Below are 22,187 nucleotides of genomic sequence, written 5' to 3' on the forward strand. Positions count from 1 at the left end.
CCTGCTAGTTCCTTAGAGAGGAACAGGGAATAGGGCACAGGGAGGGGGCAGAGAGGCCAGGCAGGCAGTTTCCATGAGCGGTTCCCTGCTACTCCCCAAAATAACCACGGTGTATATCCATGGCCTCACACTGTAGACGCTTAGGATAAACCCTCGTAAATCTGCGTGCAGGACCGAAAACCAGAGGCCATACCAGGGGCCAGACCCTCAGAGAGATCGTGCTCTTTCTCTCCATCTGCCTCCACTGTCTGTCTGTCTGTCTGCCTCCCTCCCCACCACATCTCCATGGTGCTTTCCCCCATCAGGGAGCTGTGAGGCCCCAGCCCAGCTCACGCCCACGGACCACATATTTTAATGCGCCTTCACAGTCTTCCAGAAAAACAGCTACAGCATCTACGACATTCTTCCGCCTCCTTGGAACAGCAGTGAGGGATGGGCCTGGGGGAGGAGGGCCTGGGAGACGTGGGGGAGGAAGAAGCGAGCTTCCTGTCCTCCTCCCCTGAGGAACCACAGACAGAGCAAGGCTCTTGCCTCCTCCTGGGCCTTCAGACACCTAGAAAGGCACCCAGAGTGCAGGGACCTTGGGGAGAAGCTTCATGAAAACATTACAGGGGGAGCCTCAAGTTCAGAGTTCATGAACAAGATTCCTGGTTCTGCTTTTCGGGTCCACATAAACCCAGAAACCTTAAAGCATTCTTAACTCGAAATTAGGAACCCAGAGCTTGGGACTGGGAAGGGGGACATGCCACAGAGGAAACAGTCACAGACGACACGGGAATGTGTGACACTGACCCTCCCTCAGGTGACCCTTGTGGGGTAAGGCAGCTCTGGGTTAAAGGGCAGGATGGTCTTGGCTGAAAAGAGCCGGGAGGAAGACTTGAGCTCTCATGTATGCACGATAGCTGCACACAGGAAGCTGAATGTACACAGAGGACAGGGAGACCTTGGCCTTTAGCCAGAATGCCCATGGCAAGCCCTCCTCCCCCATCCCCAGACGCAGAGAATCTGGAAGGTGGACAACTGTCTTCCTAGTAGTGTTGCCTATGACTCTTCTTTGGTGGGCGCATTAGCCAAATGTTGCCTTCGTCATTCAGCCAGTCCGTCTTCAGGTTGCACACTGAAGGCAGCCTGCTTCCTGAGTAGTGGAAAGGAACTCACTGGGAAAGGTACAAGGACCAGCTCTCCAGGCTGAGGGGAGTTCTCACTGAGTTCCTGGGTTGTGGTAGGTGAGGGGGGTGAGAGGAGAAGCCAGAGAGACGGCCAGATCCCGAGGGGAAGGGCACGGAAAGAAAGCTGATGCCCCGTTTGCTGGTTAATTTTCTTGACATTAGCTTCCCCGCCAAGTGTGTGACTTTCAGCGGCTATGCTGTGGAGCTGAGAGCAGACCTGAGTCATCAGCTTGTGAAAAGGGCGGATGTGTGAATGGACGGATAAGATGGATGACTGTGTGGCAGAGAGAAGATAGAGGATGAATGAGTAGGGGAGGGTGGTCGACGACAGAGTGATGGACAATGGACGGGTGCTGGAGGGTGGTGGAGAGGTGATGACCGGGTGTTGGGGGGATGCGTGATAAACGGGGGATGGATAGGTGCTGGATGAATGAAGGATGGGCGGGTGATAGTGTGTGATGAATGAATGGATGGATGGATGGATGAGTGAATGAATGAATGGAAGGCTATATGCTGAAAGCCCCAGGAAGAATCTCAGAGGCCAGGAAGGACAAGACTTGGAGGAAGTCTTGACAACTGGAGGAAGGACAAGAGGCAGGGGTCCCATCACAATGCTGTCACCATGCACACAAGGGAGAAGGGACCAGAATGTTGGAGAAAACCTGTAACTGTGCTCTGGAAATGAACTGCTGTGTTTGGTCAAATGAAGGGTCTGAAGTGAGAGGTCCCGTGGTGGCCAGGGAGCGTTTGGAGCTGGCTGTGTGAGGTCTATGGTGACCACGCTGATCCAAATGGGCAGGGGAGGGGAGACCTGGAAGATGAGGTGCAAGGGACCTGTGGCTCAGTGCACTCCCTCAGCGGAAGTGAGGGTTGTCAGTTGTGGCACGCTGTCTCAGTTAGGGCTTTTATTGCTGTAGAAAGTCACCATGGCCGTGACGGTCCTCTCTCACAAAGGGTGGCTCGCTTACACTTTCAGATGCTCAGTCCGTTATCATCATGACTGGTAGAATGGCGGCATGCAGGCAGACACGGTGTGGAGGAGGAGCTGAGAGTCCCACATCTTATAGGTAACAGGAAGTTGACTGAAAGTCACGCTGAGCAAGCTTGAGCAAGAGACTGCAAAGTCCGCCCCCACAGTTGTGCACTACCTCCAACAAGGCCACACCTCCTTATAGTGCCACTCCCCTTGGGGCCCATTTTCTTTCAAAGCCACTGTGCCTTAGGTCATGTGCCAATCACTCGAATCTTATTTGTTCTCCTGTGGGCTGTGCTGCCAGGGGTCCCACCTGTGCCGTTTTTGTAAACAAAGGCTCAGGTAGGTGATCTAACTTGTCTAAGGGCACACGGCTGCTGAGAGCAGACAGGCCTCCTCCTTGCCATGTGGTGCACATGCACATATGGTGTATGTACATGTTCACGTTAAGTGTACATGTGTGAGTGCGTGCCTGCATGTGGGGGTCAGAGGGCAATGCCAGAAGCCTTCCTCTATGACTCTTCAGCTTTTTGTTTTGCTTTGTTTTTGAGACACAGTCCCTTATTGAACCTCATTGAATCGGCTAAGAGGGCCAGTCAATGAGCAATAGGAATCCTCCTGCCTCCACCACCCGAGCACTGGAGTCACAAATGTGCACTGCCGTGCTCAGCTACTGGGAAATAGATGGGTACCGGGAATTCGAACTGAGGTTCTCGTACTTGTATGATGGTGCTTTCCTGGCTGAACCATCTCCCGAGCCGTTCTCCTTCAGTTTTGAAGCTGCCACGCAGTTAGGCCTCTCCCACCTCAGTGGGAGCTCTCAGGCAGTCCCACTTCCCACAGCATGCCAAGTGGCTGCAGGGGCCATGCCAGGTGGCGTTGCCTGAGACAAAGGTAGGAGATTCGTGACAGCACACAGGGTGGGGTGGCCATGACAATAAGGGCTTGAGCAACACAGCCAGGTGTCTTCTGGGAAAAGACAGACACTCTCTCCAGTTTGTTCTCATCAATGAGTGAAGCAGGGCTACAAGCCAGGACTCCCAAATGGCTCCTGGACAGTGTGACCTCAGCACCTCCGTGGACTGAAAGTTCCAGATGGCTTTTTTTTTTTTTTTTTTTTTTTGCTGCAGCTTAAGTCTTGATGGTGTTCGCGTTCAGAGCAAAAGAACACAGCAAGCGGCTACCGCTGACGGAGGATGCACAGGCTCGCAGGCTTGTTGGAGGGTGGGGCTGGACGAGCAGCTGTCGTCCCCCACAGGCTGATAGTCTGATAGGTGATAGCATCCTCTGAGGCTGGCTCTGTTCATTCAGCCTCCGGATGTGTTTCTGGGAAGGAAGACAGCACACAGTGCCAGACTGCAGCAGGGGCGGGGCTTGATGTCCGGAAAGCAGCTCACCTGGATGAGCCAAGAGCAAGCTCTACTGAGAACGTGTTGGTGGCTTGCAGTCGATGCTGGTGTAGGCATGGACACGAGGGTCTCGGGGATCCTGCGGAGCTGGGGTCTGGTCACTCATATCTAACCCCGTTGGATGGCCTTGACCACGGATGACAAACACAACAGAAGTGTTCAGTAATCAGATACTGATGCCTGAAGGGAAGTTCAAACCCAGAGGAATGGCAGTGGCCAGGAAGCAAGCTTGGCCCTGGTCAGCAGGCATGGAACAACAGTTCTGAGGGAGGCTGCAGGAAAAGAGGGTTGCAAACACACAGCTGACAGTAACTCTGACAACATGTGCACACACACCTGGGTAGTACGACTGAGCCTCCGGACACCTCCACAGGAAGCAGCAGCATGGTGGCATCTGGATAGGGCTGCGGAAGATGGGGCCTTCTCCCATTGGCCGTTCTTGCCTCTCTGGAGACTTTCTTATACTGTATACTGTGCCTTCTGCATTTGAGATTAGCTCCTCATGGTCATGTCCCTCCCAGGCAAAGCTCCAGCACGGGAAAGACAGATACACCCAGCTGATGGCTGCACTCGGCACCACTGAGGCCTCAGAAATGCTTGTTCATAGGTCGTCTTAGCCAGTGTTCTGTTTCCGTGAAGAAACATCATGATGTGAAAAACAGCAGCTTTTATAAAGGAAAGCACTTAATTGGGGCTGACTTACCGCTCAGAGGTTTGGTCTATTCTCATCGCGGTAGGGAGCATGGCAGCATGCAGGCAGACATGGTGCTGGAGAAGGAACTGAGAGTTCTACATCCAGATCTGCAGGCAGCGGGAAGAGAAAGAGCTGGCCTGGCTTGAGGTTTTTGAAATCCCAAAGCCCACTCCCAGTTACACACCTCCTCCAGCAAGGTCACATCGACTCCAACAAGGTTATACTCCTAATTCTTTTCAAATGGTGCCACTCCCTGATGACTAAGCATTCATATAAATGAACCTATGGGAGTCATTCTTAGTCAGACCCCCATGTGGGCTGATTGGTTGCATTGTGTTTTAGCTTTGCTTTGTTGTTTCTCTGAGTTCTCTGAGTGTAAGTCGCATCTTGTATTTGGAAAATGACCACCTGATTCATGTGCTACGTTCTGTTCTGGAGCAAGGCAAAGGACTGTTCCAAGGACTCTTAACTGTAAGAGATAGTGAGCCTCACCCTTGCCAGGAGAAGCTCTGAGAGCCACATATGTCATCACTGTCTACAGAGGAAGGACCAGGCTGGGCAAGAGAGCAAAGAGATGCTGTGCCTCGTCAGTGGCACATGTACGCCTAAAACAGAAGGACCACATGCACACTGGCTCCTCCCAGAAGGTCAGAGGTCATGTCGTGGAGAAATGGCAGCCCTCTATGCTGTCTGAGCACTGAACGGGTACACCATGGAGTCAGCCTGTGTGCCTGTAGAATACAACTCTGCCCTGAAAACAAGGGGATACCCACCAACAGTCACAACATGGATGAGCCCGGAGGACATTATGTCAAGTGAAATCAGTTAGACACGGAGAGATGGCTGTGTGTCTGGTCTCATGTGTGGAAAAGGCCTGAGAAGGTCAGAGGACTCAGTTCAGCCGACATGACGTGACTATTATAAAATGTGTGTTTGAAAAGGCAAAGAGCAGACCGTAAGTGTTCCACTAAATAAAACAGTGTGTGAGGTAACGGGCTGTTGGCTGGCTTGCTTCAGCTGTGCTTCTACGGTGCACATGTCCCTCAGAACAGCTGACAGACATCAAACATGCATGCAGTCTTTGGATTAATTTTAAAAACTAAAAATTTTAAAAGCAAATTTCAACAGATACCCCGCCAACTATGTCTGGAGAAGAAAGTTTCAACATACAAGACACCTGAGGGAGGGGGCAAGACTGATGGGGAGAAAGGTCTCTGGAGGTGGGGCTTGGTGCAGTGGGAGATCACATGACAAGCTGAGCCAGTCCAAGCCCTAGACTAGATCTCCACTGCACCTCCAAATGCTAATGACCTTGAAGACAGAGGACCAGAAATTAGCCAAAATGAGATACAAAAATAACTCCATGGGTTTGTTGTGCTGGGGATTGAAGCCAGGGGGTATCTGGCACTTTACCACGGAGCTACAGCCTAGACCCTCAAGAGAAATTCATAAGGACACCAATCTCAGTGACCTTGGGACACCTTCAGATGGCTCAACACTTGTGTAATTAGCAGGGCAGCAGAAGGAGGAGCAATAACAGAAGAGGAGGAGCCCCAAATCTCCACACCTACATAGACCGTAATCAGAGTGTCTGGGTCCCTCTGCCCCATCCCATCTGCACCTCGATGTCCATCACTTCCTCCAGCACTCGGGGTCCTCTGGGCCACTTGCCTTCCTTGCAGGTGCGCTTGTCTCTTCCCTGGAAGAGTACTGGGGCTTTCCTGATGTGCTTCCCCGGGGTAGGATTGCAGGATAAAAGCCAGGAAACGAACTGCTCAAAGTTCCCAGCCTCTAAGAAGTCACAGGAGTTTTGACCCCAGGATCCACGACACCAGAAAGAAAGGGAACATGGGAGTGCCCAAAAGGACCACAGCTACCTGTAGCCTGTTCATCACACAAACTGCACCAGAGGTATGCCCAAGGGGAGGGCCGCCAAGAGAAGTTCTACCGGGAACATAGCTGAGACAGTTCCATCAGGGATGTTCCTGAAGCGAGCATCGTCCAGACTCGGGCGCTTCCCTGTCTCTGCGTGAAGCAGAGTTAGTTTATAAGCTGTGCCGTTCACAGCAAGGTGGGCAGGAACCCATCTCACGACGTCTAAAACATCAGGACAGCCATCGGGATTTAGACCTGCTGGTACTGCCACTATAACCTTCATCAAAGCCCGCGTTGAGAGCTGGACGGAAGGAAACTCAGCTTTGGGAGAAGTAAAGTAAAATAGAAACTTAAGAGGAAGAGGATAAGGAAGAATAGAGGGATGTCCCAACGAACATGGTCCCTCAGCCTCCTGCCAACTGTGACATAAGCCCGGGCTTCTGGGGTGAGCAGGAAGGAGGTGCGGTCACTCAGACCTGCCAAAGCAGCCATTCCCCAGTTCCAGCAGGCCGTGGCTCATGTGGCAGGGCCTGTTTCCCTTCCCTGGTGGGTGGGCTCAGCATAGGTCTGCTTGATGACTCTCATCCACTCTCCATGTGTACAGAGCCCCCCACAGCTCCCTGTTATCCTCAAAGGATCTCCAGAGAGACAGCCAGAGCCCACACTCAGGGCTCTCTCTAAACAGCCAGAGCCCATACCAGGGCTCCCTCCCATGGGGTCCCATTCCCTCTCTACAGGCTGGATTAAGTGACATGTGAGAATCTGCGGAGGACAACCCAGGGCTAGGCCATCTGTCCTTTCTCTATGGACCACTGGTAGACCACTCACTGTGTGTCAGGGCTTATTCAGTTCGCTGTGTCCCTGTCCCTCCAGCAGCATCTGGGGATGGCCTGAGCTATCTGGGGTCAAGTCATTCCCTAGCAAGAAAGTGTTTCCTCTTGAAACACCTGGACCATGCAGCTGTGCACGGGTCCCAGGAAGGGCTGGGGTTGGAAGGACTGCATACCGTAATAGGTAGAACTGCAAGGAACGGGTATAACAGGGATTCACTTATTCAGTTTTGCCTCCAGAGAAAGTAAAAAGGCCTGCCACCCTCGGAGGGGAGGGATTATGTTCAACGGTGGCACGGGGTTGGTTATTTTGTCCCTACCCCGTGACTCACTGCTAGACTGTCTTTAACTGCCATTGTATGGGGCAACCATGGGGTCAGGATCAGCTCAAAGCATCCCTTTCAGTGTCCCACAGCAGACATTGGGCAGGGTGGCGTGAGGCCTCCCTCAGACCTGCAGAATAAGAAGTTCCAAGGGCCCAGCCTCTCTGACCCTTGTGATACTCACATCCACTGAGCTCCCCGACTCCATCTACGTCTTCCATCTATGTCACTGATGACTGGCAGGAGGGGATAAGCCCACCCCCGTTGTATTTGCAAGCGTGGTTCCCAGTCACACACAAGCTACCAGAACCATCTACCAAGTCAATGGGGAGGGCCATGGCAGGGCTGAATTAGCTACTGGGGAAGATGGACAGTAGTCAGGCAGCTGAATGGAAGGAGGCAGTCTGGGTAGAGACAGCAGCACCATGGAGTGATTGGACACTGTGGAAGCAGTGACGTCACCATCGCCGCCATCACACCGCCTCTACCTCTCAGCGCTCCATTTGTAAGTGAAGCTATGCTGTGGCTCACTTCTCTGAAGCTCGCGGGTCCTCATTCCCAGGTGCCTGAAGCCAGGGTGGGCTTCCTGGTGGCAGTGTCTCAGGCCATGGATTTGGGGGTGGCGGGAGAAGGGATGAATGTAAGGAGAGTTTCCAAATGGAAGGAGTTGCCCTCCATGAGGGCAGACATTTGGAGCTTACTGTGTTCTAAAATGGTCCTTCCCTCTGTTTCTGAGTCCTTCGTGGTGACAACAGTGCCCATCATAACCTGACTTTACGACAAACCAGAGAGCCGCTAGTCAGTTAATGGCCCCAATGACACACTCTTATGGATGTCATTCCTGTCCCGTTCTCTGTGGGCTACACTCAAACACCTGTCCTCACTGCACGGTGCCCAACGGCAGCCAGCTAATGATGCTACTCAGCCTCTTCCCCGTCTGCGCCGCGAAGGGGTGTTCACCATATTCAGAGGAGAAAAGGGAAGGGTGGGCTCAGGGCTGGGGTACTCCCAGCCCTGGTCTCACATGGGAGGATCCTGACATACAGGCTGTGTGACCCTGGGCAAGTCCCTAACCTCTCTGAGCTTTGGCCTCTTCACCTCTATCTAAGGCAGGAACCAGCTTTGCTGGGAGCTGGAGTTGGGAGGGATTGCTTGTCCACTCATTCAGTGGACATACATCCAAGACCGTGCTGGCAGACAGTGAGGGTGAATGACCCACCCGTGCATTGTGGGGTTCAGGGGGAAAGGATGGTAGCTAGCCAGCCATCCTGTCAGTGTGACAGAAAGCCTGGTGTAAAAGTGAAGCAGAGGGCGGAGAAGGCACCAGGCTCAGGAGAGGATGGAACAGATTGCATCAGCCTAGTCAAGGTGGTCAGGATGGTGGGGCTTTCAGAGATGAAGCAAGTTAAGACCCCAGTCATGAGGTAAAGCCCTAAGGTTGGGGGAGGGGGCACCCTAAGGTGGGGGTCAACAGGTGCAGGTGCCCCGAAGCTGCAGGAGGCTCAGTGTGCCTGCTGAGCGTAGCCATGGTGGTGGGGGTTATAGGAGTCCCCAGATGCCAGGCCAGGGAGGGATCTGACGGGCAGGTGGAAAGGCGGGCTCTACCCACCCTGGATGGCCACAGCAGAAGCTGTGGAGAGGGAGCTGTGGGCTGAGGATCCTGGGAATGGATCTCAGTGGCCTCCAGGCCTCTCTATAACTGACTTCCCTATCCAAAGATCAGGAGAATCTATGCCTGAGGCAGACCACCAGGATTGCACACGGCCCACACATTCGCTGAGCCCTCCCATCACGCCCCCATATCCTGACACCCCAAACAGTGACTCACGGAACAAGACAGCAACCATGCACTCAGGTTAAAATTATGCAAGCCACGTGCGTGATATTAAAAACTCAGGGAGCGTGTGTTTCTAGTGCGGCAGGGGGCGGGAGGGGGGATGCCAAAATGTAGCTGTTTTATTTAAGGAATTTATTGGGCTAGTGTGAACGGATGTTTGTTGAAGGTTTTTCTCCCAGTGGGGGAGAAGTAGGTACCTGCAGCCTGATTGCTAAAAATAGGGGGAACCTCAGCCTGCTCCATGAGATGAGTCCCAAAATACCATGTCTTTCCTTCTTCCCCAGCAGCAGCTTCCCGAGCCAGCTCCTGCAAAGTCTGGGCTGGGGACCATCCAAGACCCCAGGTCTTCACTTCAGAGTTCCTCCTATTCCCTGAGTCACAGGCTTGGTGTGTCCCACCCAGCTGCCTCAGGGAGGCAGGCAGGCCAGAGTCTACGGCATCAAATCCCCAGCTTGACCCTGATTCTGTCTTCCTGTGTAACCTTGACTTCGGATGCTGGGGACCAGACTGCAACATCCACCTTTGGGGTCTTTGAGAGGCTGCAAGCACAGCTGTGCCGAGCAAGTGGGGATGTATCTGCCAAGAGTGGGGCACAAGGAAGGGTGACGGGAGCCGAATGAGACCAAAGCTCGTCACAAAGGTTGCAGAGATGTCCTGTTCCATGGGGCCCATTATGCCATGCAACCAGTACACACTATTTTTTAAAGAGAGATCTGCAGAGCCTGGCCCTTCTTGGCTTTCCATCAGCCCTCCCACGTCCAGGCAACCTCCACCTGTCTGCCTCGGTGGCCCTCAGCCATCCCGTTGTTCCTCATATCTGTTCCTCTATACCCAGCAACTGTTTTCAGGGCATTTTGCAGGCCTGATCTGGGCTCTGGACTGGAATCTCATTGTACAGGAGACTAGACCTTGGGGTTGGGTGGGGGCTTTGTTCCTTAGATGGACGAGGGACTGACCCAGAGTGACCAGGAGCTCTTCTGACATCCAGCTTAGGATGGGTCTTGTCTTTTCACTGGAAATATGAGACGTGCCCTGTGCAGTGGCTCCTGAGCAGATGGCCCCTGCTCTCCAGGGCCATTCAGCTCCTTTAGGGAAGGCATACCAGGTGGTCACTTTAGTTGTGGCACCTCAGAGTCCAGGTCTTGAAGGTTATAAGGACTATCTAATATCTCTTAGCCTGGACGCTGGGGTCTGTGTGGTCTCGAGTTGATTTATGGGCCTTTTTGAATTACTCTTTTTTAGGAATACCCGTGTGAGCCAGACACGGTGGTATAAACAAAGAAGAAATGCCCATACGGCTCTCAGCCACCCCACTCTGAGAGCCTCTCAGCCAGGTCACACTTGCTCAGACATCCACCTGCTTGCTTTTCCTCCCAGAGCTCAGCCCTCCCTGTGTGCCCTGGGGCTGTCCACCTGCCCACTCTGCACCCAATTCACTGACCTAGTGTTACAACACCCACTTTTTCTGTCACCCCCTAGCAGGGACAGCCCTTAGGAACTTCAGCTCTGCTCCTAGGAGGAGGTAGCGGTCAGTGTGCTCTTGCCTCCATCATGAGATGTAGTAAATGTGGGGAAGGTGGGGGTGCTCACACCATGGAGAGTCCTGAGGTTGGACACTATTCCTGGCCTCATTAGCAGATGTTGGAGGTTCAGAGAAGTAAAGAATCTGTCTTTGGTTGCCCAGCAGTGCTGAGACACACCTCCAGGTGTCTGTCGAACTCGTTCTTTTCTCTAGAACACACAGCCTCTCTCTCTCTCTCTCTCTCTCTCTCTCTCTCTCTCTCTGTGTGTGTGTGTGTGTGTGTGTGTGTGTGTGTGTATCTACTCTTCGTATTGACAATTTTCTGAAGAGGGACATAAGGGACAGAATGTCCCCCTCCTGCCAGCTCTGTTCCCTGGCCAAGCGATGGGCTAGCCTTCCACCTCCCTCTCTTGCCCCTGGTCTGTTGAGGGCAGACCTGTGTCACTGGGAGACTATGTCAGCCAGAGAAGTGGATAGGCGTGGGCCTTTCAAGGCAGCTGCTATGGGAGGAAGGGTGCTTTGACAGACCTTTTCAAGAGGGTAGCTTCGCACAGTGGGAAACTGAAACCTGGGGCACCTCTTTCTTTGCTTTCTGCCACACCCGCGGGCCACCCGTTTCTCAGTGGGCTCCTCCCACTGACTCTCAGACTCTCAAGGTGGCCCCACAGCCCTGGCAGTCCAGGCCTGCTGTCCACTTCTGCAGCAAGCATAGCTGCCACCTCTGCCAGGAGGGTTCCCACAGTCCCCAAGACTTGAGGAAACCGCTCCTGACACACATAGTTGTAGCAGGATGCGAATGAACCCCTCAGAATAAATGTGACTCATCTCCTGAGCTGTGCAGGATATGTACTTCACACACGCACACACACATGCATGCGCACACACACGGATGCACACACATACATGTGTGCACACACACACACATGCACACGGGTTCCATGGCTGGCCCAGAAGATGCCAGCCTAGAGGATCATGCAGCTTGGGGCAGCTCTCCTCAGCCCCAGCTCTGACTCAGGGAGTCCCCTTGCACCTCTCTGCCATTGCCTGCCTTGGCTGCCAGGAGAGTCTTTGCTCTCAGAATATTTTCACTGAATATTTCATTCAGCACAGATCCCACAGCTCAGTGGAGACTGCAGGGTGTGGCTCTGAGATTTCTCTAGAAGGTAACAAGCTTCTCAGCTCCCACAAGCCCCCTTGACCTGGCCTTGACCAACATATCATGCCCAGGTGGCCATCACCCAATGCCATCCTCCTCCTCACTCCATGCTGTTTGTTCTGTCACATGGCTGACCCTGAGCGTGGCCACGTACACGGTCATTGGGACTGCTGCATCATGGAGGTAGGCTTAGTTACAATAAATGCTGCTCAATAGGTATCTAAAAGGTACAGATAAAGGAGAATGCATGCTAAGTAGGTGTAAATAAACACTAGATAGAAACAGTTCAATATATAATAGATACTGCTAAATTATTTTTTAAATTGTAAGATTTCCTGTTGTTCCACAATCTAGCTAACACTTAGCATTATCAACATTTTAAATTTTAGTCAGTCAGTTGGGGTCCTGTGGCTATCTCTTTGTAACTTTAATTTTCATCTCTCTAATCACTGTTGAGATTCGGTTCCTTCAAGTTCATTGGCCACTGAGATGTTCTTGTGAAATACCTGGATTTTGCTCCCCCGACTTACAGCGCATTAACCCTGCCCCGTGTGTGTGTTTGTGTTGTGTGCTTATTAGTCTAGGGGTCTACATGTTTTTAGAGCCCAGAGGTCAATGTTTGGTGGTTTTCCTCCATCTCTCCGCTTTGTTTTGAGACAGGGTCTCTCACTGAACCTGAAGCTGTCCCCCTGCACCTGCTGCCGTGCTCACATTTTCACATGGACTACAGAAATCCAAACTCGGGCCTCATGCTTGTGTGGCCGTCAGTTTGCATAATGAGCCATTGCCACAAGGCTTGGTCAGTGTTTTGGTTTTGTTGTATTGAATGCCACATAAACAAGAAGACTTTCAGGAGTGGGTATTTTGAGACAAGGGCTCATGTAGGCTAGGCTGGCCTTGAACTTACGGCAATCCTTTGCTTCAACCTCTCTAGTGCTTGGGTAAGAGACCTGAGCCGCCATGCCCAGCTATATTTTTCTTTGAAGGATTAATTTTTTGGTTTGGTTTTACTGTTGTTGCTTTTGAACTCCCTATGTAGTTGACTCCTGTTTTTGACTCCTGAATGTGGGTTTGCAGGCATATATCATGCCTGACACAGATATTCCTTTTGTGTCAGTTTTTTGTTTGTTTGTTTTGTTTTTGAGAGTGGGAAGAGTTGGATCTTGTGTAGGCTGATGTCAAACTCCATGTATAATCAAGGATGACCTTGAACTTCTCATTCTCTTGCCCCCACATCCCAAGTGCTGGCGCTGAAATGAATTCATGAGGTGTAGGGAATTGAATCGAAGTTTTATGCATGCTAGGCAAGCAGGAACTGACCCGTACTCCATCTCTAGGTCATTCTTCCCCTTTAATCTAGACCCTTCCGCCATCATTGCTGTAATGGTGTGGGGCAGGAATCTGTTCCGACATGGACGATCAACTGAACCAACACCAGTCATTAAAGCCTGACTTTACCCTGTGTTTGTTATAAACCACATGTCTATTGGTGTCTGGCTTCCGTCTTCTAACCAGCAGGCCTGGTCATTTATCCACACACAATGCCACACTGTTTTAGTTAGCTTTATAATTGGCATTAATATCCAGTAAAGCTGGGGTGGGCTGGGTAGATGGAGAAGGGGGAGACTCAACCAAAGTAGAGGAGGTACAGAAATTCCATAATGAAGCCTGCTACCTTGTATGCCAGTTAAAAGAAAATTAAAATAGCACAAAACCAAAAGGTACCCACTAAAGCAACTCCTCCCATTTCATTCTTCCTCTTCTTCACTGTAAACAGCTGTCTTTCATTCTTCAGTTTCTACAGTTTCTTGGGAAATTAGAGTGTTACACACACACACACACACACGCCAGAACTTTGTTACAGTTGTTTGCATTGGGTCTGTCAATCAACTTGAAGCCGACTTCTTCAAAACACTGAGTCAACCAGGCCATGAACAGCGTCTGCCCCTTCATTTCCTTTAGCTCATTTGAATCCCTCTTAGCATGCTGATGGAGTAGCTCTCCAGTAGCTTGTTTGATGAAGCAAGGGGTGGGGGATGGATCTTGCTATAGCACGGCAATGCCTACCTTTCCGTAGAGATGTAGTCCCAGAGCCCTGAAATGGCCTGGTCAATTGCCCAGCCAGAAGAGGGCAGAATGATGACTCAGACCACCTTGCTCAGACAATCTGGACCTCTCAACAGAGGATGCTACAACACGCAGGCACATAGTGACAGGTCCAGGGGTGGCTAGAATCCTGAGGTGTGGCTGATGACCCACTCCTTCAGTACCCAGAGGCATGTGTCCCTTGGCCATCTCCACTGCACAGACTCAGAAACAAGGCATGTGACCCACACAGGGTCAACCAGTCAGCAAGGGCAAACCTGTGCTTGAAGTTGGGCTCTTGAGTGACCCACAATTCTCTGTTCTAATTTTCCTTCAAAAGTCCGAACCTCTGGGGCCAGTTTTCTACAACCCCAGGAAGTTGTGCAGATTCTGGCTGCTCCAGGTAGGACAGGCTAGTCCCTCTGCAAACTCTCAACCACTTTCAGGGCCAAGAGGAAGAAAGCAAGGGCTCCAGGTCAAACTGGGTGGGCTTCTAGGCCTACCTGTGCCACGGCTGGCTGAGTGACCCTAGATACGTTTCTCTCCCTCTCTGAGCTTCCTAACATAGTGCAGAAATAGCAGCAGCCCTTGCCTTGCCATAGGAGAGGAGGATTTAAGTAAGGGACAGACAAGGGGGCCTCGGAAGCAAGTCCTCTCAACCCTCGGCTCCTTTTCTTACCTCACTGCAAGAGTTGCCCTGAGGTTCAACAAACCAGAGCCCAGATGTTCAGTGTCTCTTCCTGCATGACCACAAGTGCTACCCACATGTGCTGGACCTTAGCATTCCCCATTTAGATAAAGAGACACTTTGATAGGACTTCATCCTTAAATGATTGCAATCTTAGCACGTGCAAAGGGCTTAGGGGGCCTTGTGTCATGGAAGGAAACATTGAGTCTGAGTACCCATGACCCAGGCCGTGGCAGAGCTACCCCCATGGGATTTTAGGTAAATTCCCACCTTGGCGTGAACATCCATCAAACTTGGTTGAAACATCTTTGGATAATAACGATCTTCCTGTGGCCCTTAGGTGAGCTCCCACTCCGGCTATCTTCAGGACCAAACATGCATCTGTAAGCAAACAAGGAAAACCATGGCACAGGTTTATTTCTCTTTTCATCTTGACTGCTGGGTATGTGTTTGCTAGATTCTGTGCCATGTAGAAGCGATTTACTCATTGAGGGCCGTGCAGCCGGAGTAAATCTTGGAGTCAGAGAAACTCAGACCCCCTGGCTCCTCTGCTTAGCATTGTGGCAGGGGCATTATCTCTCCGAGTCTGCCTCCTCCCCCATAGAGAAATGAGAACCCTGAGTTCTACCTTCTTCTGACTGAGTGAGGCTGACAGTGACCCCACTTCATCTCTGAGGCTGTTTCCTTTCCTGAGAGGTTCATGGTCACTTTGGCAGGTGGTGGCAAGGACTCAGAGGGTGCTGCCAAGCTCCTGTACCCGGCTGCTGGCACTTTGTAAACAGCAGTTAATAAACGGAGGGGTTATGAGCCTGAGGTTTGCAAACTGACCCGAGGTTTTTCCTTCAATGCTGAGGACCAAATCGAGGGCCTTGTACATGTCAGGCAAGCACTCTGTCTTGGTATTATGAGACAAGAGCTTTGCTCTGGAACCCAAGCTGACCAGGAACTCACAGACCTCCTGCATCCTTCCTGTGGCAAGTGTAAAATAGCTTTGTAATTTAACGACAGCCTGGATTCTGACTTTTGGAGTTGGTGGATGTGTCTGCGATGGGCACTCCCAACTCAGGTGCGTCTTTGCAGGTGTTCCTACTGCTGCCAGGGATAGACTTATCAGAGCTGGCCCCGCAGGTGCAGAGCCAGGGTCAGGCCTTCCACTGCCCGCTGCTCTAGGGGCTCCTGACATTGTACAACCACAGTGATGCTTACCCAGAGCCTACAGCCCATGTGAGGCTGGTTCCAAAGGAGGGCAACAGCCTCACTGTGTGCTTGGTGGGGCGGGTGACTGTGTGTTGAAGAGTAGCTAGACAGGAGGTCCTGGCCAAAGCCATGGTATTCCACATGCCCCGCCTCCTCGGCCCTGTGGGGATGCTTCTGACCTGCCATTCATTCCCATAGGCTCCAGTGCCCTGGCCCCTGATAGAGCTGTCTTTTCTCACTTTTGAGGCATGCTGGAGCCAGTCTGACCTGGGCAGCCACGCCCACTCCTCTTAGCAGCTTAAGGCCTGAGGTGAGAGCCTCCACTTTCTGAGGCTCTGTGTCTGAGACTGAGTTTGCAGGCTGTCTTCTTTGATGTGGTACGACCCATCTAACTGGAGAGGCGGGAGGGGGTCACAGGATGCAGCTATGGTCACAGAGCCCCAGGTGCAGCACATGAGAGGGGGCCCTACATCCCCCTCATCCTTTCATGCTTCTGCCCCAGGTCTGGTCCTGGATCTCCTAACCCAACAGACAGAGGTTCCACACTTTCTCAACTGGCCCTTCTGAGGAGCTGGATTGGAAGGGACTACAGACGCCATAGGGGATCAGCATGAATCTGTGGTTTTTCTAGCCTGGGACTCTAGAATGGCCCACCACGGTGAATTTTGTAAAACTGTAGAACATAGACACCCTTACAGCAAAGCTGTTTCTCACCTCCTGCCACAGTGGTCTCTCTACCTGGTCAAGCCACTGGCCCCGCCTTCATGTAACAGTTTAGCTTTATTTATTTGGTTTTCAGGGGTGGGCTCCAGAGCCAAAGCAAATTCTAGAATGAGCAAATCAGCCTATACAAGAGCGGCCATGCCCTTGGCTACAAGACTACAAATTTGTGTTTTAATGCATTGCTTATTTTTGTTTGCTTACTTTGTCCACGCCTGTCACTCTAGACGAGTGGGTGGGACTATTGTCACTGCCGCTCACCCCTTTGAGAATTTTTTTTCTTCCTCTCCCTTCTCTGTCTTTGGCCTCACTTCCTTCTTTTCTGCCTCCTCACAGTAGAGCCAGGCCTCTGTACACTGAGTGGTGGCCAGCTCTGTGTGGGGAGCTGGGGATGCATGTGTGTTTGGGTGGCATAGGAAAGGGCAGGAAGGCAGCACCTGCTGTGAGCAGGCAGCTGAAACAAGACAAGGTGCAGAGGGACCTCAGTGAATGAGCAATTACCATGAGTACCCAAACATAAGGCAGTCTATACTCTATCTAGACTCTAGCTAGAGGGTCACCTCCATTCTCCCCAAGAGCCCACGCATGTAAAGCTGAATAGTCCAAAATCCAAGAGGGAAGCCGGACCGTCAAGTGTCCACTTACAGGGTCGGGTCTTACACATCCATATTTTAAGTTCATCTTATTGAGCCCATTAATTTGGAATTCTGGATCTTCAAGAAATTCTTTGATCCAGTTCTCTCCTGTGGGGTTTGTTACTATGTCACCATCTGGCAGGGGCAGTATTTCCCGAAGCACATCTTCACGGGCTGGAGAGGCTCAGTCTCTGCCTTTCAGACCCACGAATCCCACGCGGACACCTCCTGCACTGCACCAGGACGGCAGGGGGCTCGGTGGCTGCAGGTGACACACAGCCACTCGCTGGGGCCCTCTGAAAGCGGTCTTTAAAAGGCTGGTCAAGAGCAGCCTCCCTCCCTGCCATCACGGAGTCCTTTTGCCTTGAGTCCTTTTATCTGAGTGAAATTCCTCAAGTCCTTTTATAGCAATGGCGGCCTCTATAAGCACCCCAGGCTCACAGAGAGTGAAGGCCCACCCAGCCAATGTACCTTTCCCCCATCAGAGTTTGGGGTGAAAAAAAAATAATTCGGAGCACTTGTATTGAGAAAAAGAAACTCAGTACAGAGTAGGTCTGGATGCACTTCCTGGAGGGGAGGGGGTGGGGACATCTGAGAAGCCAAGGCAGAGGCTCTCCCCAGAGCACCCGTGTTCTTCGCACAGTTTCTAAAGGAGCTTGCCCTCAGCTACTGGGAGATAAGTTTGGGCATCTCTTCTACTCACGGAGCCTCAGTTTACCATGTCTGTGATGTGGAGACGATAACCCTGCTTCGACAGCGGTAGGAATACACAGCATGGGGGAAACTGGAGCAAAGGTTAGGGACTGGGACTCCTCACACAGTTACATCTTCCCCACCTTGGTGTTCCAGTCTAGGAGTCTGGACCAGAGAGGCACAGGCTAGCTGACTTCAGTGTAAGAGACTAGCCAAGGCTGAAAGGTTCTGAGAAAAAAACCTATGAGGGGGCTAATTCACGAGAATGTTTGCCCTCCCATATACATTGCCCACCTCACACACAACCGCATTCTCTCCCAAACCTCCAACCAATGCTACCTAACACCCTCCATGTTGTTGCTGAGTTTGATCACTGCGTGATCTTGATTGCTAATCTTTCCTATATCAACCACTGCTGTCCCTTCCTGAAAAGCAGAGACTGTATCTTGGGGCTCAGCACAGGGCCTGATACATAGGCTGTAGCCAGTATTTTAATGAAGTGGGGGAATAGTGAGCTAATGACTGAGTCGATGCCCCTCCCTATCCTTGCGTACCTCCTAGGTATGTGGCCCATAGAATGGAGAAATTCCCAGGCTCCACAGATCACCCTGGCTGGACTGCCATGGAGTCCTTGACACTGCGCGACCTGCCCGTGTGACCATCACCCCTGGAGTCGGCGCACCGCCCAGAGTGGCCCAGCGCCCGGCAGCCGCTCCCGAGGGGCAGAAAGAACCCGCGCAACCCGCGCGGGAACGGCAAGGACTGGAGGCCAGCCCCGCCTCTCCCACGCCCCGCCGGTGCAAACTTTCAAAAGACGCGGCGGTGGCGGCGGCCCCGCCCCGGCACGGTTGGCGGCGGGCGCGGGGGCGGGGCGGGTGCGCCCGGGCCGGTGGCTCCGCCTCCTCTTGCCGCCGCCCGCGCCGCCCATCTGCCGCCCGCCGGTCGCCCGTACAGCGGCAATGCCCCGCAGCCCGGCCGCGGCCCCCGGCCCGCCCAGCTAGCCCCGCGCCGGGACTCTCGGAACAGCGATGGGCAACACGGTGCACCGGACCCTGCCAGGTACGCGCGGAGCCGCGCCCCGAGGTGGCGCGGAGCGCTCGGTCCTCTCCGGGCAGCCCCAGCCTCGGAGCCCCGGGTGCACGCTGGAGTCTGAGTCTGGCTGCCTGAGCCTGATGCCCGGAGCCGCACCCCAGACAGGCCGTGCAGACCCCGCCTGGTTCTCCTGGCCTTGGCCGTGCGCCCTGCGCCTTTGTTACAGCCGGAGGTCGCTGAGGAGCAAGCCGGGGGCCATCGGGGCTTCCCCCGGCCGGAACCTCCAGAGGGTCTTGCGGGTCGCGGGTGTCCCGGGTCCCCGCGCGCAACCCGCAGGCGCCCCCACCACACGTGCTACTTCTTGGCGGCGTTCCCACGCGCGCCCGGTTGCGCCCAGCTCGGGTGTCCGCTCAGCTGGGGGTTCTCCAGCCCCATCTGAGCCACTGCTGCGGAGCGCATCGCCCCCTAGTTAAAAGGGCCCTAGAATTTCCCAGACTGGAGAAAGGCGGTGGGCGAGGGGCGTGGGGCGGGCGTGCGGAGGCCAGGGACATCACGCCTCGCTGAAAATACCTAGTGATGGTAGAACAGGTCAGCTCGCCGAGGCTCTGGGCCACTGCCTGTCTGCAAAGAATCGTCCTCGTAAGGAAGGGCACCCTGATTTTACACACGAAGTTGAAGCTCAGAACATGAGAAATGACCTGATACTAGGCAGTGGTGGGAAACTGTATGGGCCCTGTCAACCCGTCTGCCACCCACCCACCCCCACCGCCTCAAGTTCTCGGAAGTATTTGGGCATAAACCTGGGGCAAATTTTGGGGCAAAGGCTGAGTGTGTGTGTTTGGTGGCGGGTAGCTCAGAGAAGCAGCAGGTTGGCTGTAGGTCAGATTTAGGGCAGCCCCGCTGACACCCCCACAGCCCTTCCTCCAGCGGCTGTCAGAAAAGAGTTGCCCCCTCCTCTGGAAGGGATTGTCTGCATAGGGCCAGCCTGAGGTCCAAGGGCTGCTGAGGAGGGAGAGAGCCCCTTCTACTAATAAGCCCTGAGCAGCTTTCACTGGATGATTCCTACTGTCAGCCAGGTCCCAGACTCGTCAGTCCCAGAGATGGCATTAGAGCCTGGTCTGTACTGGAGTACAGCTGCTTCTTGTGTCCATGGCTACTGCTAGGATGGGGAGAGCCAGCCACCCATCCCCAGGGACCCGAGGTGTCATCAGCGACGGCACACAAGTCCACCGGAGGGAGACACCACTCCACTGCTCTATACTCAGCTTCTTAATCCAGAATATCTGTGTTAGTCTAGTCAGTTAAAAAAAAAAAAAGCCATTCTGCCACCTGTGGGTCACACTTGGAGTACGGGAAGGGACAGGCAAGTCTCACCAGGTGCACGTATTGCTCGAGACTGGTACTGTGTCCGTTCCTCTGGGGCCTGGTGCTGTGGGTGAGCCCCAGAGTGGGGGCTCAGGTCAAGGCAGGTCATACCATGCTGTGTGTAAGTGTGGGAGCCCCCTAGTGTCAGAAGGACCAAGTGAGGGAAGAGGCAGCACTTCAGATAGCAGATGCCAAGAAATGTGAAGGGCTGTGTGTATTTTCTCCAGTCTTCCTGCCATTAGCTTCTTGCACCTCTGTACCCAGCCCCCCACACCTGAAATGCTCTTGCTTGCCCACTCAGTGGCTCACCTCCGTGGACGTCTTTTGCAGGAACCCTTCTGCAGCTACACTCTCTGCTTCCAAGACAGCTTGTTCATAGGACCGTGCTGTTCTGTCACTGACTCTTGCTGTGACTCTGGGGTTCCATGAGGACAAGGCCCTTGATCGCCTTGTTCCCCTCCCTGACTTGTCCATCTCAGAGCCTAGTGCCTTGGCGCAGGCTCAGAACCGAGTGGTGGAGTGCAAACGGAGCCTGCATCTTTGGCTGAAGGAATGCTTGGCTCAGGCTTGCCCTGAGGAAGCTGTGCTTTCCTTCTCAGGCAAGGGACACGTGCGTGGGGCTCATTCCACAGCACTGGAAATAGGGAGCTGGCATTTGTTGAGCACCTGAATTCCGTGCCAGGCTCCCTGCATGTGTGGCTTCAGTCGCACACCAACACACTGCTTGAGGCGGCTACACTCCCTTCAGGTGGCCTGGCAGTCTCAGTCTGATTTCCACATGAGGTCCCCCTTCCCCTCCCTCAGGCCCTTGCTCTAGACTGGTTCTAGGCATTGTCATTCCCCCGAGCCCTCTCCCCCTTTTTCTGCTTTATGGTTCTCCTGAGCGTATGTCATCATGTGACACCAAGTGCGTACATTTGATGGCTGCTATATATTGAGTTTCTGGAGCAGAGGCTGGGGTGGTTAGCGAGTAGACGAATGGGTTTAATTCTCCCAGCAACCCTGCGCAGCAGGATCATTACTCCCATTTAATGGGTAAAAAAATCGAGGCTCAGAGAGGTCAAATATGTCTCTTTGTCTACAGTGCTCCTCTAGTTGACAGCGCCAGAACTGAAACCCAGGTTTGTTTAGCTCCAAAGTCTTCCGTTCTTTCTGACAGGCATTATCCCTTCAACCCAGGCCTAGATAACACTTACTAAGTGCCCCCGTGGTTTAGATAACATTTATTGGGTATTCCACCTTGCACATGACTTGCTACAGGGTACAATAAGGAAATGCCAAAGTAAGGGAGGTGCCCTTTGGTGGTGGGAACCTCCTTGACAGCTCTGTCAAACTGCACCAACATATTCCGATGTATACCCTAAACCCAGGAGTAAGCACGGGTCAGCAGGAGACCTTGCATCTGCTAAGGTCCTACTGTGTGCTTCACTCTCCTTTTCCAGATGCACCTCCATCCTGCAATGTAAGGTATCAGCTCCCTCCAGTTTAGAGGACATAGGACTGGGTGAGTCCAGCTCACACAGGCTTCAACCAAGCTGGGCCTTAGCAGACTGAGATCCATCCGGTTCCTAATGCCATGTGGTGGTATTCTTCAGTTCACTGACCTTCCCTGGGCTTTATAAGGGGAGAATAAGCATAAAACAGGTAGAAATAGGGGAGGGCAGCTTTCCAGGATGGGAAGGGTAAGAGGAAGAGTTCTCTCCTTCCTCCTAATCAGCACATTCTAGACCTTTCCCTGTGCACCTCTGGGATTCACCCAGCACTGGTTGGAGGAGATGCTGAATTCAAACTAGAGAGTTGGTTTAGTCATTAAGTTTGCCAATGCTTGGCCAAGCCAACAGCTTTCAGAGTCTGCTCAATGGCTAGTTGTCTGGGAGGTTTAGCTGAGGAGGTATGCTGAGTCTACCTGGGCCACCATGGGCAGGCTGAACCAGACCTTCACTGTGTGTACTCCAGAGGGCCATCTTTGATTTCACAGGCAACA

At 52.9% G+C, this 22,187-nt stretch overlaps 1 protein-coding gene and 1 long non-coding RNA gene across 3 annotated transcripts in view; one reads left to right on the plus strand and one right to left on the minus strand.

Moving 5' to 3' along the window:
• Window positions 1-2,059: 2,059 nt before the first annotated feature.
• On the minus strand, window positions 2,060-20,968 carry LOC125401697 (uncharacterized). Of its 2 annotated transcripts, none has more exons than XR_015003537.2 (4): window positions 20,513-20,968; window positions 14,832-14,942; window positions 4,255-4,352; window positions 2,060-4,176 (listed from the first exon to the last, which is right to left on the minus strand). It is a non-coding gene; the product is annotated as an uncharacterized LOC125401697 (long non-coding RNA). The 2 variants fall into 2 exon arrangements; XR_007232437.3 differs by lacking the exon at window positions 20,513-20,968 and adding an exon at window positions 18,361-18,546.
• Window positions 18,712-22,187, plus strand: part of Neurl1b (neuralized E3 ubiquitin protein ligase 1B) — a 28,859-nt gene continuing 25,383 nt past the window's right edge. Inside the window, exon 1 of the mRNA XM_085694836.2 lies at window positions 18,712-18,865. Within this exon, the coding sequence (XP_085550962.2) occupies window positions 18,835-18,865 (31 nt within the window). The 5' untranslated portion in view covers window positions 18,712-18,834. The remainder of the gene's footprint in view (window positions 18,866-22,187) is intronic.

Source organism: Myodes glareolus, chromosome 9, assembly GCF_982192425.1.
Source record: "Myodes glareolus chromosome 9, mMyoGla1.1, whole genome shotgun sequence".
NCBI lineage: Eukaryota > Metazoa > Chordata > Mammalia > Rodentia > Cricetidae > Myodes > Myodes glareolus.